At 35.1% G+C, this 16,219-nt stretch overlaps 1 protein-coding gene across 1 annotated transcript in view; it reads right to left on the bottom strand.

Annotated features, from left to right (window-relative positions):
• Positions 1–1,578: 1,578 nt before the first annotated feature.
• Positions 1,579–16,219, bottom strand: part of LOC127622949 (rab-like protein 6) — a 45,059-nt gene continuing 30,418 nt past the window's right edge. The window contains exons 11-16 of the mRNA XM_052097148.1: positions 12,124–12,298; positions 11,239–11,442; positions 10,379–10,601; positions 9,082–9,259; positions 8,186–8,244; positions 1,579–6,601 (exon numbers count right to left, since the gene is read on the bottom strand). Of these exons, the coding sequence (XP_051953108.1) occupies positions 6,401–6,601; positions 8,186–8,244; positions 9,082–9,259; positions 10,379–10,601; positions 11,239–11,442; positions 12,124–12,298 (1,040 nt within the window). The 3' untranslated portion in view covers positions 1,579–6,400. The remainder of the gene's footprint in view (positions 6,602–8,185; positions 8,245–9,081; positions 9,260–10,378; positions 10,602–11,238; positions 11,443–12,123; positions 12,299–16,219) is intronic.

Raw genomic sequence — 16,219 nt, 5'->3', positions numbered from 1 at the left:
ATGTCCTGACTACACTTTGTGATCAAAACGAACTATAGCAAATTATATTTAGCATAAAAAGTCAGGCCTTATTTTTAGGACCATTTGGTTATTTTTAATTGTGACATTATTTTTATGACAATTAAGCATATTTTCTCCTCTCTTCACCAATTCTCAGTAGCCTATTTTTTGCCAAAAAGAAAAGAAAAGAAGAAACCGATATGATTAATTTGTCAAATACATTTAATCTCCCGAGACCCCAGATCCACATGAGTGGACATTACGTTTTGGCTTTGCTATATGCAATACATCATTTCATTTCATTTAAACCGACTGATCTCAGTTCAAGAGACTCTAGGTTGTCACTAAAGAGTTAAACATTCAGAATCAGTGGATGCATCCAAAAGCTGGAAAATGTTGCTTTCAGAAGCTTTATATGGAGTTAGTATGAAAATAAGGTGCATTTCAAACTGTTCTGAGAACAGTGCAGACAGACAGCACACTGGAGGTTAAGTCATTCACTAAATCGGGAGCATCATATATCTCTCTATGCAGGTAAGTGCATTCACTCCTAATATCCGGTCAAAAGTTCAGTTTCAGGCTGCAGATGATGTTTGGACCACTCAACATGTTTGGCAGACACAGGACAATGATCATCAGTACATAGATTCAACATTTATAATGTATTTTGTATTTTAACATGGTTGGCAGTGATTGGATGATGCTGGCCATTAATTTGAATCATAATTATTTATGCAATAATTATTTATGAATAACCAACGCTCCTGGAAACAAACAATTTCATTAAAATAATAATACTAATAATCTGACTTTCTATAGCTTGGATTTATTTAAACTTTCACAACTTAGTCCCGCTGTCCACATATGTGGACATAGGTTTTTAGGAAAACTATTTGGCCTTAATTTTTGTATTTTTTTGCATGTTTTTTTTTAGAGGCTATTAGATACAAATCAATGGAAAATGCACACAGCAGTCACACTAGGGTCTGAGGAAGTTAAATATATAATATAATGTTAGTATTTGTTGTTCGAAGTTTAATTTATGCTGATTTTAATTTATTTTTCATTATTGTATTACAGTACCAAACAAGTGGGAGTTTAATGGTAATATATGTTGTACTGAATTTAATTAATATAGTATTATTGATGGGGGTGGGGGGTCATACAAATATTGAATTTGACATGAAAATAATGTCACCATGCAAAACAGCTTAAAACAGGTCCTATCCTAAATTAATTGTCCTATATTTATACCCCATTTCTATGTTGTTGTTTTTCTTTTGGGGTGAAATATGACCGGGACATTTCTTCACCCTAAGGTTTATAAAAGCCAAAACATTATCAATAAAAATGTTAACGGAGTCTGTACATTTAGTGGTACAGAAAACAACAAACTTCAGGAAATGGTTTTCCAAATTGAGAACAATTGAAAACAACAAAAAAAAGGTGCACAAAATTCAATACACTGCAGACTTGTAAGCAGTCACTAAAATCACACCAAATCTGTTTAGCCAAAACGTCCCAAATGCATGTGCAATAAACAAATGACCTCAAAAATACTCAAGTCAAAAGCAGCTTGACCCTTCAAACCTTGTCAGATGTCTCTTGCATTTATTACACAATTGAAACACATAAATCAAATGAGGGTAGTGAAACAGGGTAACAAAATATGAAATAAGCAATCGTTACACAACCATTAATGGCCAAACAACACAAAAAAAGGCTTTGTAAATGATATGCAGCTGGATGAATAAAATCAAATCAATGAGGTTTAAAACTAGCGTTCCCACATATTCAAAACACATTTCCGTTAAATCCAATAAAGGCCCGTTGAAAAACGCTATGCAGGAAATATGTTGCATGCAGTCCAACAACCAGCCAGAACTAATGCAGCATCAATGCACTCATTTCTTTTGCCAAGCTGAAATATAAATAAATCAAGGGCCTTGAGGAGTCAATCATACTTGAGGCAGGTAAAAGAGGAAGTTGATATGTGGTCGAGGTGCGCACTTGTGCACTTTCCCTGGATTGGGGTGAGAGTAGTCAAGAGTGTATTCATAAATCCACGAGAGCAAGACTATTTATCACAGTGAGCATGTATAGATCATCCCGGGCGTGTGGTTCCATGGTGACAGCGTGATGCATCAGCTGCGCTAAGCGGTGCTTGTGGAGCTGACAGCATGCTTGATTTTGCAACGACCTAAGACACAGATGATGGTCGGAAAAGACAGGAATTTGCAGGAATCTGTGTTTAAATGTACTGTTAGTAAGTTGACGGTTAGTTACTGCAAATCAGTTCGGGCTGAATGATACTTGTTACTTATTAATCCAACATACTATCGATATAAACATTCAGTTGTCGACACAGCAGTGCCTCAGGGTGAAAGCGCATCTATGCCTGAGATTAAGCCTTTGCAGGGCAGTCTGTGGAGTAAAAATAGGCAGAGAGATATCTTTGGGCCAAAACAACCAAAAAGTTCAAAAGGTGAACAGATCACCTCATGATACCATCAAAAACGAATCAAGACTTTCTTTCGTGAGGTGGAAAGTCCCAACAACATGTTGCATGTAATCGAGAAAATCCAACAACAAAATCAATTTAAACCATTTGACATTTTGAGGGTCAAAACAATTTCGGAGAAGTCGCAAGAAGTTGCAAAATGATGTCATTCAATTGCATTCCTGCCACTAAACTTGGAGCCAATCGGATTTCCACGGAGCCTCTTAGAAGACAGGGAGGGAATTGACTTACTGAAATAGTTTTGCGTTCCCTCGCAATCCCTTTATCCAACCCTAGTAAACCTGCAGTAACCATTTTCTTTTTTAAACCATGGTACATGTACCACAAACTAACCATGATGTTACAGTAAAACCAACTACGTTTATTGAATGATTATGATTTTTATTAGCTTCTTTTTTCTTGTATTATTGCTACGGTTTTGCCACAAATATCATGGTTCAAATATGGTTACTGTAGTAAAATGAAAGGGATGGATAATGGTATTGCGAAGAAACCCAAAACTAATTTCGAGGGAACGCAAACTATTGCAAGAGTGCGCAAAACTATTCCAGACAATAAATTCCCGCCCTATCCTCGAAGTAGATTCCACTACAATCCAAAGCAAAAAACAAATCGTTATCATACCGTATCATATAAACATTGGGTCCCTTTTGGGGAATTTCCATGCAAATCATTCATAAAACAATTCTTTACCAAACCGTCACAATAAATTAAATGCGATAATTTACGTCGGAATCATATTACAAACCATGTTTTTCATGAACGAGGCCCATTATGAGTAATTAAACAATCATTTGTCTATATTTTTCATTCATGAACACATTAATGCATCATATGAGGCCAAAACATTCTTCAAATTGCACCAAAATATTAGATAGTTGAAACGTGTGCATTCAAATTAAGACATTAAATGCTTAAGAATTTTACAAATGTACATACTGTAAAATGTCTTATTTTTATAAGATGTTTCCCTAAAACTTAATTTAGTTTTGTATGTTGTAAAGCATAACTGGGAGAGAACTTCAGTGTTTAGTTTGTAAGTTACCTGGAATGTCTTAGTGAACATATCTTAACAATAGAGCTACATACAACTAGCATCAACATCAAAGTACACAAGCCATCTAAATAAAAATTAAGATATGCAGCAAAGGATTTGGACATATCGACTCGAAAAGACTTTGAAAATAGACAATCTGATGGAGAAGCCGTCTGGAATCATAAACTGTGATAATGAAACTACCATTTTTATCATTAAAATATTTGTAGTCATAAATAAACTGCATAATTACAAGTTGACAGAGACACTGCTCAATGCCTTCTGTACATCATTTATAAATGGGATCGCTGCGGAAGTGTCTCTACAGCTTGCAGTAATTCTGGAAGTTAATGCCGTTACTCAACAGACGATTGTTTCATGAAGGCTTTCCTTTTGTTAAGTGTAGAACAGCTTAAGGCATTAATAGAAGGAAATTGATGGCAGCATAAGACGCTTTTGTTATTAAATAGAATTACGCAACAGACTGATTTATTTGAGAGGCAAAATTACGAAGAGCTCCAGGGACTGTTCAAAATAACATCTGGAAGACAATCATAAGACACTGGGCCTCATTAATGAAGCACGGGAGGAGCGAATTGTGTACCTGGTAAAAATGTTCTTGCATAAACTGTCGCATTGAACGGGACAAATTTGCGCAAGACTGCTTTCTCGAACAATTAGTTAAACATGAGCACAACATGTGACTTCTTTCTGTGCAAGTAGTCACATAAATGTAACATTTACATAAATTGTAGCAATGAATTGAAGGGACAATTTAATTAAGAATTAATTTGCAAATAATTTACGAAACAAAATTAATTTAGAATAAATGTCTGTTTTTAACAAAAACAATCTTATGCAAATTGTTGGATTGAACTAAATGAGACCGTTAACAAAATAATTTTACAAATGATTAATGAAACATGAGCAGAACAATTTCTGCGTAAATCGTAATTTAAAAAATGTATTGCGCAAATTGTTGCACTGAATTGAAGGGAAAAGTTTACGCAAGACTGGTTTCTCGAACGATTCATAAAAAATGAGCACAACCAATTTCTTTGTAATCGGTCCGTAAATAATATTTACGTAAATTGTTGCACTGAATTGAAGCGAAAATTTAAGTAAGAATGACTTTACAAATGATTAATGAAACATGAGCACAACGAATTTCTGCGTAAATCATTAATGAAAAAAATGTATTGCGCAAATTGTTGCACTGAATTGAATGGGACAATTTTACGCAAGATTTGTTTCTCAAACGATTCGTGAAACATGAGCACAAGCAATTGTTTTGTAATCGGTCCATAAATAACATTTACATAAATTGCTGCACTGAATTGAAGCGAAAATTTAAAGAAATTTAATGATTTTGCAAATAATTAATTAACCAAAATGCATTTTGTACGAATGCCCGTTTACAGCGTAAAAACATTCTGATGTGAATTGTTGAATTGAAATAAATGGAACAATTAACATTGAATGATTTTACAAATGATTCATGAAACATGAGCACAACGAATTTCTGCGTAAACAGTACGTTAATAACATTTATGTAAATTTTTGCATTGAATTGAAGAGGCAATTTAAGCAAGTAAACAAAGTAAACTAATTTCTGCGTAAATCGCAAGTAAATTGTCGGTAAAAAACATTCTTATGTAAATTAGGCCAATTTAACGCAATTCATGCAAATCCCGAATGATTTATGAAATGTGCACAACAAATTTCTTTGTAAAGTAACAGAGAAAAAAAACATTCTTACGGAAATTGTTACATTGAGTTTAATGTTCCTGCCACTTAACCTGGAGCCAATTAGATTTAACTACATTCTTATCGATAGCGATCATAATTAGTCGATTATCAATTATCAATATATGACGAAAACAAAGTAAAACACAAATATCTATTTATTTAACTACTTTTAATTGAATATAATCTGTCAAAAAATGTCCCACTTTGCATCGATTAAAAAAATATTGAATAAATGTATAAATATTAAATGGGAAATGTAAGTAGCAATGATTTAACAAATAATTTAAATAGATTTTGGATGAATTTCTGTTGACAGCATCAAAACCATTCTTACGTATATTATATTGAACTGAATGGGACGATCCGAGTAAGAATGATTTTACAAATGATTTATGAATTACAAAACAAATTTTTAACATATTTCTTTTGTAAAAAACATTCAACGTGACAATATATGTAAGAAACATTTTACAAGCGATTTACACACAAAATTGTCCTGCCCGTGCTTACAGTATGATGCCCAATATGTGGAATTTTGGTGTGTAGATTAGCATGCAAAGTCTGCCGATTATCCCATCTATACTGTTGTTTAACAAAAATGTACAATCATCTGTGCATGCTAGCCCATAAAAATGCGTCAAAAGCTTTCAGGAATATATAAGTACACATATTGAAAGACACACGCCGCACACACACACACATAAAACAAAACAAAACCAATAAATGCTAAAATGTGTCAAACGTCATCAAGTCTTTGAGGAACTTTTTAGTTTTTCTGAAATGAGTTATTTTCAGGTAATAACGGAATAATCTCAGGACTATTTAAAGCAGCAGATAAAATGTGGCTCTGTTCTTCCTGAAAAAATGGATTGATGTCGAAAAACAGGTTGCAGGTCTTAAAACACTGATGTACACTTTGGAAAATGGCATTGGGTGAACAACTGCGACTTAAAGCTGCAATGCTGGAAGCACAAAACACTGTCGGAAATTAAAAGGTTAGGCTCTGCAAAACAGAGGTGGAATGGATTGGACAAAGACCTGCCGATGCCACACAGTTGATGTTGGTGTTAAACCCTGATTGGTTCATTGGAGTCCTAGAGTTCTTCATAGTGTCCGACCTCACTGTTTCCTGGTCCCTCTTTGCCAGCCAGGAATGCCTCCAGATCGTCAACAGTTCCAGTTTTCTTGGTCCTTGAGGATTTTTTATTTTTCTTTTCTTTCTCGTCCCCTGTGCCAGGCTCATCTTTCTCCTTTTTCTTGTGTTTGTGTCGTTTTTTGCTGCTTTTCTCATCCTCCTAGACACAAAAAGATTTTTCCCTTCCAGATCATTTCATTACAGACAAAGACGGTATATGCCACACAATTTGACATATCAAATTGAATGGGCTAGTGGGTGACAGATAAAAGCTTTTTAATGTGCAATGGTGATATGATATCTATAGAGCAGTCAGGTCGATGTCTGATAAAGTGTTGATTAGGGATGGGACGATATGGGTATCTCACGATGCAGTTAGATATACGATATGAGGCTCAAAATTAAAAGTACATAAAAATGCTCTGTAATTATTTGTAATATTAACATTTAATATTTACCTTAAACACAACACTTAACACTTAAATGACAAAATATTATAGACATTTTTTATTTTCTGACAAAACATTTTGAGCAAAATACACAATAATTTATCATCAAATAATAATTTATCATCAAAATATAAATTCTCAATGTTTAAATAATAAGAGTTTCTCATTTACCTTTCTCTATAAGGAAAGATCACAAACAAATAAGCTTTCAGAAATAGTGGGGTACGTTCAGGCTGATCAGGTGCAGAACAAGCATCAGAACAAAAACCTGTCCTGAAAAAATATGTAAAAGTGTACCGGTATATTTATATTTAATTATTTGTTTGTTATTATTATAATCAAAATTTTATTTTGTACATTTAAATTAGTCTATAAATTAATATTATATCATGAAATGTTATATATAATGATAAGAGCCATCACTGTTTGAAATAATGTGCACAATTAACAAGTATAACATTGAGTTTACACTAATAAGGTTACTGTCACTTTAAGAGTTCAACGAGCGCCTCACAGAGTTCCAGTTCAACGAACATCAAAGAGAATCTCTCGGTTTCTTTAGCGCATACATGCTGCATGATATTACAAATAACATTTCTTTCTACTTCTTTATCTGACTGTAAAGATTATATGAAGACTTTGATGGACACACATTACACGGAGGAAACGATCCGCTTTAATCTCGCACACTTTTCATTAAAACAAGGTGATTTTCCAGGTATTCCAGTCCTTAAATTTCTAAAAGCTAAATTCAAACACTTTAAGGACCTTGTGTGAACCCTATAAACAGTGTAGAAAAAAAGTGCAGTAGGGGTAAAATCAAGAGATAGAGAGATGTTGATGTTTGACAGGTCATTTAATTTATGATTACATGGACAATTTTTTTTGTGCAAATTTCTAAATATCAAGTTATTTTTTGGGATATATCGAAATCCGATATATCGTCCCATCGCTAGTTTTGATATTAAACAATTTATTGATGGCAAATAAGATGCTACTATTGAGCAACTCTCATCATGCACAATATTTACTTTTCACTACAAAATATTTGAAAAAATTAAATGTGCACTATCCATTTGACATTGTTGTAAGTAGATTTTGGAATTGATCAATTAGGTAAATAATCTAATTAGGCACAATTATTTCCCAATGCCAATAATTTCTTAATGGCCAAATATTGGCTGATATATTGGCCCAAAGTAGCTGGGATAGACTCCAGCACCCTACATAGGATAAGCAGGTATAGAAAATGGATGTGTATATCAGTCTATCACTAATCCGATCTAGTTTCTTACCTCTTTGCTTTTCTTTTTCTTCTTTTTCTTGTCCTTTGTGGAGTGTCTGCTTTCATTATCTGCAAAATAAAGCAGAATCTGAAATGTCCACATGTCCTGAAGTCTCAAGTCTTAACTGTTTAAACTGTTTTAAGTTTGCCGACACACTCGAGAAATCTCCATCCAAGCATCTGAAATATAGCGAATCCGGTTTCAGTATGTAGAAAGAGTCAGGTCAGTTTTAAAGCTTTTGGGAATACAGCTAATTGGATTTCCGAAAGCAAAACGGGCCCCATCCCTCTGAAAATTTAACTGTTCAATGAATTCCTCTGTCAGAGTATATGGAGTGGTAGTGGTGTAGTGGGCTAAAGCACATAACTTGTAATCAGGAGGTTGCTGGTTCAACCCCCACAGCCACCACCATTGTGTCCTTGAGCAAGACACTTAACTCCAGGTTGCTCCGGGGGGATTGTCCCTGTAATAAGTGCTCTGTAAGTAGCTTTGGATAAAAGCGTCTGCCAAATGCATAAATGTAAATATCAGAGTGCTTTGCAGCAAAAGTTTTCAAATCAGTTTTGTTTACACCACACCATGCTGTAAATGGATTTACAGTGCACTCTGAAACGAACTCTGTGTTTTGACGATATAGAAAGAGCCGGATTAGTTCCAAATGTATCCAATGTTTTCAAACATCTTTTTTTCATTTAAAGTGCTAAATAAATTGACACTTAAATGAGCCTTTAAAAAGTATGGCAGATTTCAACGACTGTTTAAATACTCGTCTTTTTTTTCCTCATGACAAATCTCACACACATAAAAAAAAAATATAAAAAATCTCAGTTGAACGTAATGAGCAAGATGACATTCTGAATGTCCTTTAATTGCGACCAGCTTAAGTATAAATTGCTGAATTTTACCTTCCTGGTCTTCACTGCTGTTTTTGTTCTTAGGTGTAGTTTCTTCAAACCCCAGGCCGAACAGGTCAATGTCACTGTTAAATGAGGGAGCAACGGTTTTGGGGGGCTCCGGGAGTCCAGCGAACACAAAACCATCATCTGACCGGTCAGATAAATCATCTCGTGCTGGAAAAGCCTCCTATGAAAAACATAAGAGAACTGGTGTTGGAATGATTTGGCAGTGAAATAGGTATCTAACAGCTAAATTATCTGCTGTGAGTTTAAATAAGTTACTTGAAGTTAGATTGTTTCCATTTCTTTAAAGGCGTTATGAATTCACAATGCATTTCACTTCAGTGATTTGATGTATTTCTGAATGATCCGAATATTTAGTGGGACATAATATAGGGCGGGACTTGATTCTATGCATCAGAATTTGATTTGGTTGTGAAAAGTTTGTCTGTGATTTTACTGGTTAACATTATTGGTCACGGCTGAAATTAATAGTAGTTTCTAAGGCAGAGAAAGTTAAATTTCTTTACTGATAAAATAATGCATATTAAGTCCGGGGCATTTATTAAAGAAATGTTCTGTGTTTAAAAAAACGAGGGGATCGATTGCTGTTCACAACGTTTTTTTATTCAATTTACGTTGTGCTTAAAGGGATATTATGGGTTTAATACAAGTTAAGCTCAATCAACAGCATTTGTGGCATAATATTGATTACTACAAAAAATGATTGTCTCGTTCCTCCTTTTCTTTAAAAAAAGAAAAATCGAGGTTCCAGTGAGGCACTTAAAATGTAAGTGAAAGAGTGCCATTTTTTTTTACATTAAAATACTCACTTTTTCAAAAGTATAACCACAAGGTATAAAGGATATTCATGTAAACAGGATTTTAATGTGATAGAATCACTTACAAACCTTTTCTGTGACAAGTTATAGCCAACATTATTCCCATGAGGATCTAATGTCAACAAACCCTAAAACTACTGTAAAAATGACCATTTAAGCAACTTTACAGATCAAATAATACACAAGTTTTAACAGAAGAATGAATGTTAGTGCTTTTATAAAATTTTAAGCTTCACATTTCTGTTTAAACCCTCCAAAAATTGGCCTCATTCACTTCCAATGTAAGTGTCTCACTGTAACCTCGATTTTTGCTTTTTTAAAGAAAAGGAGGGACGTGTCTAAATAATGTTTTTTGGTAATCAACATTATGCCACAAATGCTGTCGATTCAGCTTAACTTGTATTGAATCCGGAACATTCCTTTAAAGCCTCAGGACAAGCAAGAACCTCAAAATGTTTCAGTACCTTCTTGATCTTGGGTATATCGAGCTCTTCACTCTCAAAATCAGGGTCATCCATGACAAATGAAAGCATCTGCTGAGCTTCATGTTCTGAATAGGAGTGTGCTTCAAGTGCGCCCCCTGTCTTTTGACCTTGTTGCTGAACCGCAGGACATGCTGTAGTTTTCAGACTTTGTGGTCTCTCAGCTGACTTGGTTTGCTGCTGTTTGAGTGATTTCACTGAAGATCTGACATGGCAAGAAAAAAAGGATAGATCGCTCAGTCATTTATAATATTAAAGTATCTTTCATTTTTTTTATTTTATCCTATTTTTTCTATCTATCCATCCATCCTATGTCGGAGGAATTTTTGACACATCCATCCATCCATCCATCCATCCATCCATCCATCCTTCTATCCCTGAGGAACTTTTAACACATCCATCCATCCAGCCAGCCAGCCAATGTCTGAGGAACTTTTGACACATCCATCTATCTATCTATCTATCTATCTATCCATCCATCCATCCATCCATCGTCTGATTAACTTCTGACACATCCATCTATCTATCTATCTATCTATCTATCTATCTATCTATCTATCTATCTATCCTATGTCTGAGGAACTTTTGACACATCTATCTACCTATCCATCCATCCATCATCTGAGGAACATTTGACACATCCATCCATCGACTGTGTGGTTATTAAAGAGGGAAATTAAAGAGGCAGATGATCTCTGCTAATGAACAATTTTTGAAATGCATTAGCTGTGAGGGAAATTATTTACATCTTTATAATGCATCATAGAAATTCTGTTCAGGTCTCATCTTGTATGCATTTTATCAAAGCTTTTCTCTTCAAATTGATAGTTTCTGTTTCTTACCCCTTTGTGTTTAGCTCAGCACTGATACCCTTGTTTTGGGCAGTGGAAGGTACAGATACATCTTCCTCCTCTTCATCACTAGTGAGGGTGATGTCCTTGCTCGGGACTACCACTTTAACAGCAGGCCGACAAGGTGCTCTGTCATCCGGATCTAAATCGTCCTGGAAACCGGAGACCAGAGGATTTCCCCGCCCCTCTCCATCACTACGGAACACACAAGAAAACGCAACATGAATTTTAATACTGTACATCCCCATTTACTATCTAAATAAATGCCACTTCTATGTGCACCCTTCATCAGTCCTTATTCTAAAGAAAAATGTTTGCTTTCATTTCAAAGCTTGATTTTCATTAACTTCCTCTGCAACAACTTTTCAGCTGATGCAACCAAGGCAATGTGCGCAGGGACAAATAATAGTAACTAACTATATTACAGTCCAGTTATCACAACATAATTGTATCCTCACATTTCACCCTACACTATTTCCCATTGAATGTACTGTATCACATTACAATTTAATGCTTTGAGAATGCTGTTGAAATGTTGTCTTAAAGGAAATCAAATGTGAAAAATAAATTTGTCTTTATTTAACTGTTTTGCTCCTTCTGAACCTAATAGCACAAATCAAAGCCAAAACAATATAAATAATTCATGACCAGCATTTTAAATTCTGCTGATTTGGTTTTATATTCCCTGCTAAAGAAAAAGGTAACACACACTTGCTAATCAAAATATGCATCAAACCATTTATTATCCATCATAATGAAGAACTGTTACATAATGAGGTGTTACACGAATACCCAAATGCAGATGTCCTTTAATGTAAGGGGCTAACAATAATGTTTTGTTTTTATCCTATTAAACGTGGTGTTATCGTAGCTCACCTGTCACTGTCCAGGATGGGAGTCAATGTTGGAGGTTTGCTCTTTGATTTAACGGCTAATGCTCCTGCTGTTCCACCATCATCCAGAAAGTTCCGATCCAAACCCAAGTCCGGCACAAAGTCATCCACATTATGCACCTTTCCAAAAGTTTTTGGGACTTCAGAACTCGTAGTTTCTGATAAGAGACAATAATACAGTTTTAAATAAAGAGTAAATGAATACATTGGAGCTTGCAACAGAACAGCCATTTAACAAAACGTCATATTTACATTTACCGGTATGCATTTGGCAGACGCTTTTATTCAAAGTGACTTACAGAGCCCTTATTACAGGGACAATCTCCCCCGGAGCAACCTGGAGTTAAGTGCCTTGCTCAAGGACACAATGGTGGTGGCTGTGGGGATCGAACCAGCAACCTTCTGATTAACAGTATAGTACTTTAGCCCCCCTATGCCACCACCACTCCATATTTTCTGTTTAGATCAAATTATTGCAGTAATGAGAATTTAAATGGGCTTTTCATGAATCAAAAATAACTTTAGTGGTAGCTTATCCAAACATGCAAAGCTGATTCAGTGAATAATTACAATTAATTAATCAGCATATCAAATATGAGACCAAAAGAGTGTGTGGAAGCTTAGTATGCAGCGGAAGTTTAGCAGTAAATTTGTAACCTAATCAAAGTAAAAGTCAAATAAACAAATAATTACATAATTACATGGTCTTGTATCCTAATCATCCTAACATTTGAAATAGAACATGGGCAGACTTGTGGCTTGACCTGAATTATGTTTCTAGGCCAATACAAGGCCAACATTCTTCATGCAAATAAACCGTTCACTTTCCAATCAATTTAAGTCTTTCCAGCTATTTCCTTAGTGACTTTAATTAGTTCTGACTTCTGGATAGCAACTCCAGTGTCTTAAAAAGCAACCACTAAAATAACTTAATGAAATATTGATTTATTATTGCAAATTCAGCTATGGAAATTCTGTCAAATTCAAAAGGCTTCAGATACTGATTAATAATAGTTCATATGTATACATTACATTTATATTCATGCATTTGGCAGATGTTTTAATCCAAAGCAATTACAATGCATTCAAGTAGGGCTGGGCGATATGACGATATATATCATGGCGACATCAATAGATAGAGATTTTTCTATATTGTGTATATCGCAATATGTACATTTTCCTATGCGCAGTGCAGGCTTATCTGTCTGTGGGAAGGGCTTCATGTGAGACTGAGAATTGAAGAAACATGGGTTTTTACTACATTTACATTTTTCTATAGCTTCCCAAGACAATTCAATGACATTCAAAAGTGCTAAATATGCTTCTTATCATGCATCTATATTTCACGTGATCTCTGGAGCAACTGAAGCAGGCTGACATTTGTGCTCCAGAGACAGGAGAGCGCAGAGTCAGATCACTCGTGCTCCTCCATTTCTGACCCAATAAAAACCTTAATGGAGAAAGACAAATCCACAGAATGGGACGACTACCAAACAAGTAATGAAAATGAAGAGGAGTGCGTTATTAAAACAGGTGTGACATCTGTGGTTCACAAAAGCCAAGAGCAGAACAATTGAATCTGCAAACTCTGTTGCACGACGGTAATCACTCAATTTAATAGTAATAGTAAAAGTAATACAAGCAATCTGTTTTAGCACCTCAAAATGAAGCCCACAATAGAATATTATGAAAGCCAAAATATGAACTCTGCATTAATTCTGTCAAAACTATTTATTTGGATTTTTTATTTACTTATGTATTATTTTCTTTGTTGCATTGCATTGAGAAGATCTTTAGTTTCTTCAGGAAAGTTTATAATAATAATAATTATGGATTAACAACATCAGACTGATCTGTGGCATGAAGTGAAATTTAGTTTTTTGGTAAGGTTGAGATTTTAGTTTATTTTTTTAATTTGAGTTTGAAGTATCCAAATGTAGGGATTACAATATATTAACCAATTTGTATTGATTTTCCAGAAAATTTCTACTATAACGTGGTATATCTTTATCGTAATATAAAATAAGATTTTGATCATATCGCCCACCCCTACATTCACGGTATCAGCATTTTCTTTGCATCAGTTTGTGGGTTCCCTGGGATTTGAACCCTTGACCCTGGCATTGCTAGCACCATGCTCTACCAGTTGCGCTACAGGAACCGACATAAAATGGTAATTATTAATTAAAAAAATGTTCAACATTCCCCAGAATAAGAGCCAAATTGAAAGGTGGATCTTTTGAGAGATCAAAAGAAAAAACACAATTAAGGAAGCAAACCATTTGCAAATGATATCTGAATATAAAGCCATGAATATAGCCTAGCACCACAGGACTGCATACTGACATGTATAACCAGGTGTCATTGACGGGTCTTATTTGCCCCATTCTGTGGGATCTGCATTGCAGTAGCAGATGCATTGGTGCAGAGGTGCATGTGTGTGTTTCTCAGTCCATTGGTCTCTGTAATGGCAGCCATGTGTCGTCTGATAATGCCTCATTAGTATTCAATATACAGTGGCAAAGAAATGTATGTGAACCTTTTGGAATTACCTGGATTTATGTATAAATTTGTATTAAAATCTGGTTTGTAGGGGGTGTATTATTAGATTAATAATTTATCATAATTACTAGAACAATAAAGTCACATATATGTGATCATCAATCGTTTGATAACAGCTCATTGCCTTGTGGAATGAGGTAAACACTACAGTGACAATTGTCATCTCTACAACAATCAATGCAAAATACTTACAGGAGAGTATGTCCTATCCATGTTCTTCCACAGTTGAAGAAATTGAAAAATTCTGTTAGTTTACGGTGATAAATGTTAGTAAGGGTGTTGTTGTGATGCAAGTCTTTTATTGATGTTGGTGCAGGGTAGCTGTTTTCTCCATTCCTCGTCTGCGCTGTTCAGAATATCGCAGCTCTTTAGCCATTGGACATGGTTAAATTGCTCCAAAGCACTTTAAAATAGAAAATTCTCATGTAGAATTCAAATGCGGCACGATATCAAGGGAAGCCGATTTAATCACGCATGTGAGCTGCTTGCCACCGGAGCTCGCAGCCCTGTTAACGGGCGTGCACAGATTGAGCACAGCGGGCTTCAATCACTCCGCATGTCCCACATGAGAACCATATTTAGTGCTCATAAAGAAAGATTAATATCATAAGGTTGCTGCATCGCCTGATGGAAATGCGGATGTGATTGGCATGAGATTTTCTAAATAAACGTGCATATTAAAAATATATACATCAATGTTTATAAGTTGCATCGATGACATTGTATCATTTGTTATTTGAATGATGCATCGATCCAGATCGATGGATCGTTACATCCCTCCTGGTTTGATCTTCATCTAAATTACAATATTGAATAAACACAATCTATTATAACTAATAACACACAAATCATTGTTTTGTTCTTGTAAATACTGAATACGTCATTCAAACATTCACAGTGTTGGTTGGAAAAAGTATGTGAACCCCATAGGCTAATGATGTCAACAAAAACGTATTAGAGTCAGGAGTTGGCAAACCTGGCATCCAAATAATGAAAAGAGACTGGAGGTGTGGGTTAGAGCTACTTTGAATTATAAAAAGCACCAGTTTGCAACTCACAAGAAACTTCTGCTGACGTGGACCATGCCTCGCAAAAAAAGATCTCAGAAAACCGACGATAAAGAATTGTTGATTTGCAGGAAGCTGGAAAGGGTTACAAAGTTATCTCGAAGAGCTTAGATATTCATCTGTTCACAGTTAGAGAAATAGCATATTAATGGAGAAGATTTAGTACTATGGCTACTCTCACTAGAAGTGGCCGTCCAGCGAAGATGACTCAAAGGGCACACTGCAGAATGCTCAATGAGGTAAAAGAGAACCTTAGAGTGACAGTTAAAGACTTGAAGGAATCACTGGAACTGGTTAACATCTCTGCTCATAAGTCTACTATATGGAAAACATTACCAGAAACACTTAGTTGAGGTTATTGCTGCCAAAGGAGGTTCGACCAGTGATTCAATCCAAAGGTTCATTTACTTTTTCCACAGAACTGTGAATGTTTAATTGGATTTGTTCAAT

The sequence above is a fragment of the Xyrauchen texanus genome, chromosome 3 (assembly GCF_025860055.1).
Source record: "Xyrauchen texanus isolate HMW12.3.18 chromosome 3, RBS_HiC_50CHRs, whole genome shotgun sequence".
Taxonomy (NCBI): domain Eukaryota; kingdom Metazoa; phylum Chordata; class Actinopteri; order Cypriniformes; family Catostomidae; genus Xyrauchen; species Xyrauchen texanus.
The sequence above is the reverse complement of the archived record's forward strand: the minus strand, read 5'-3'. Positions and strand labels throughout refer to the sequence as shown.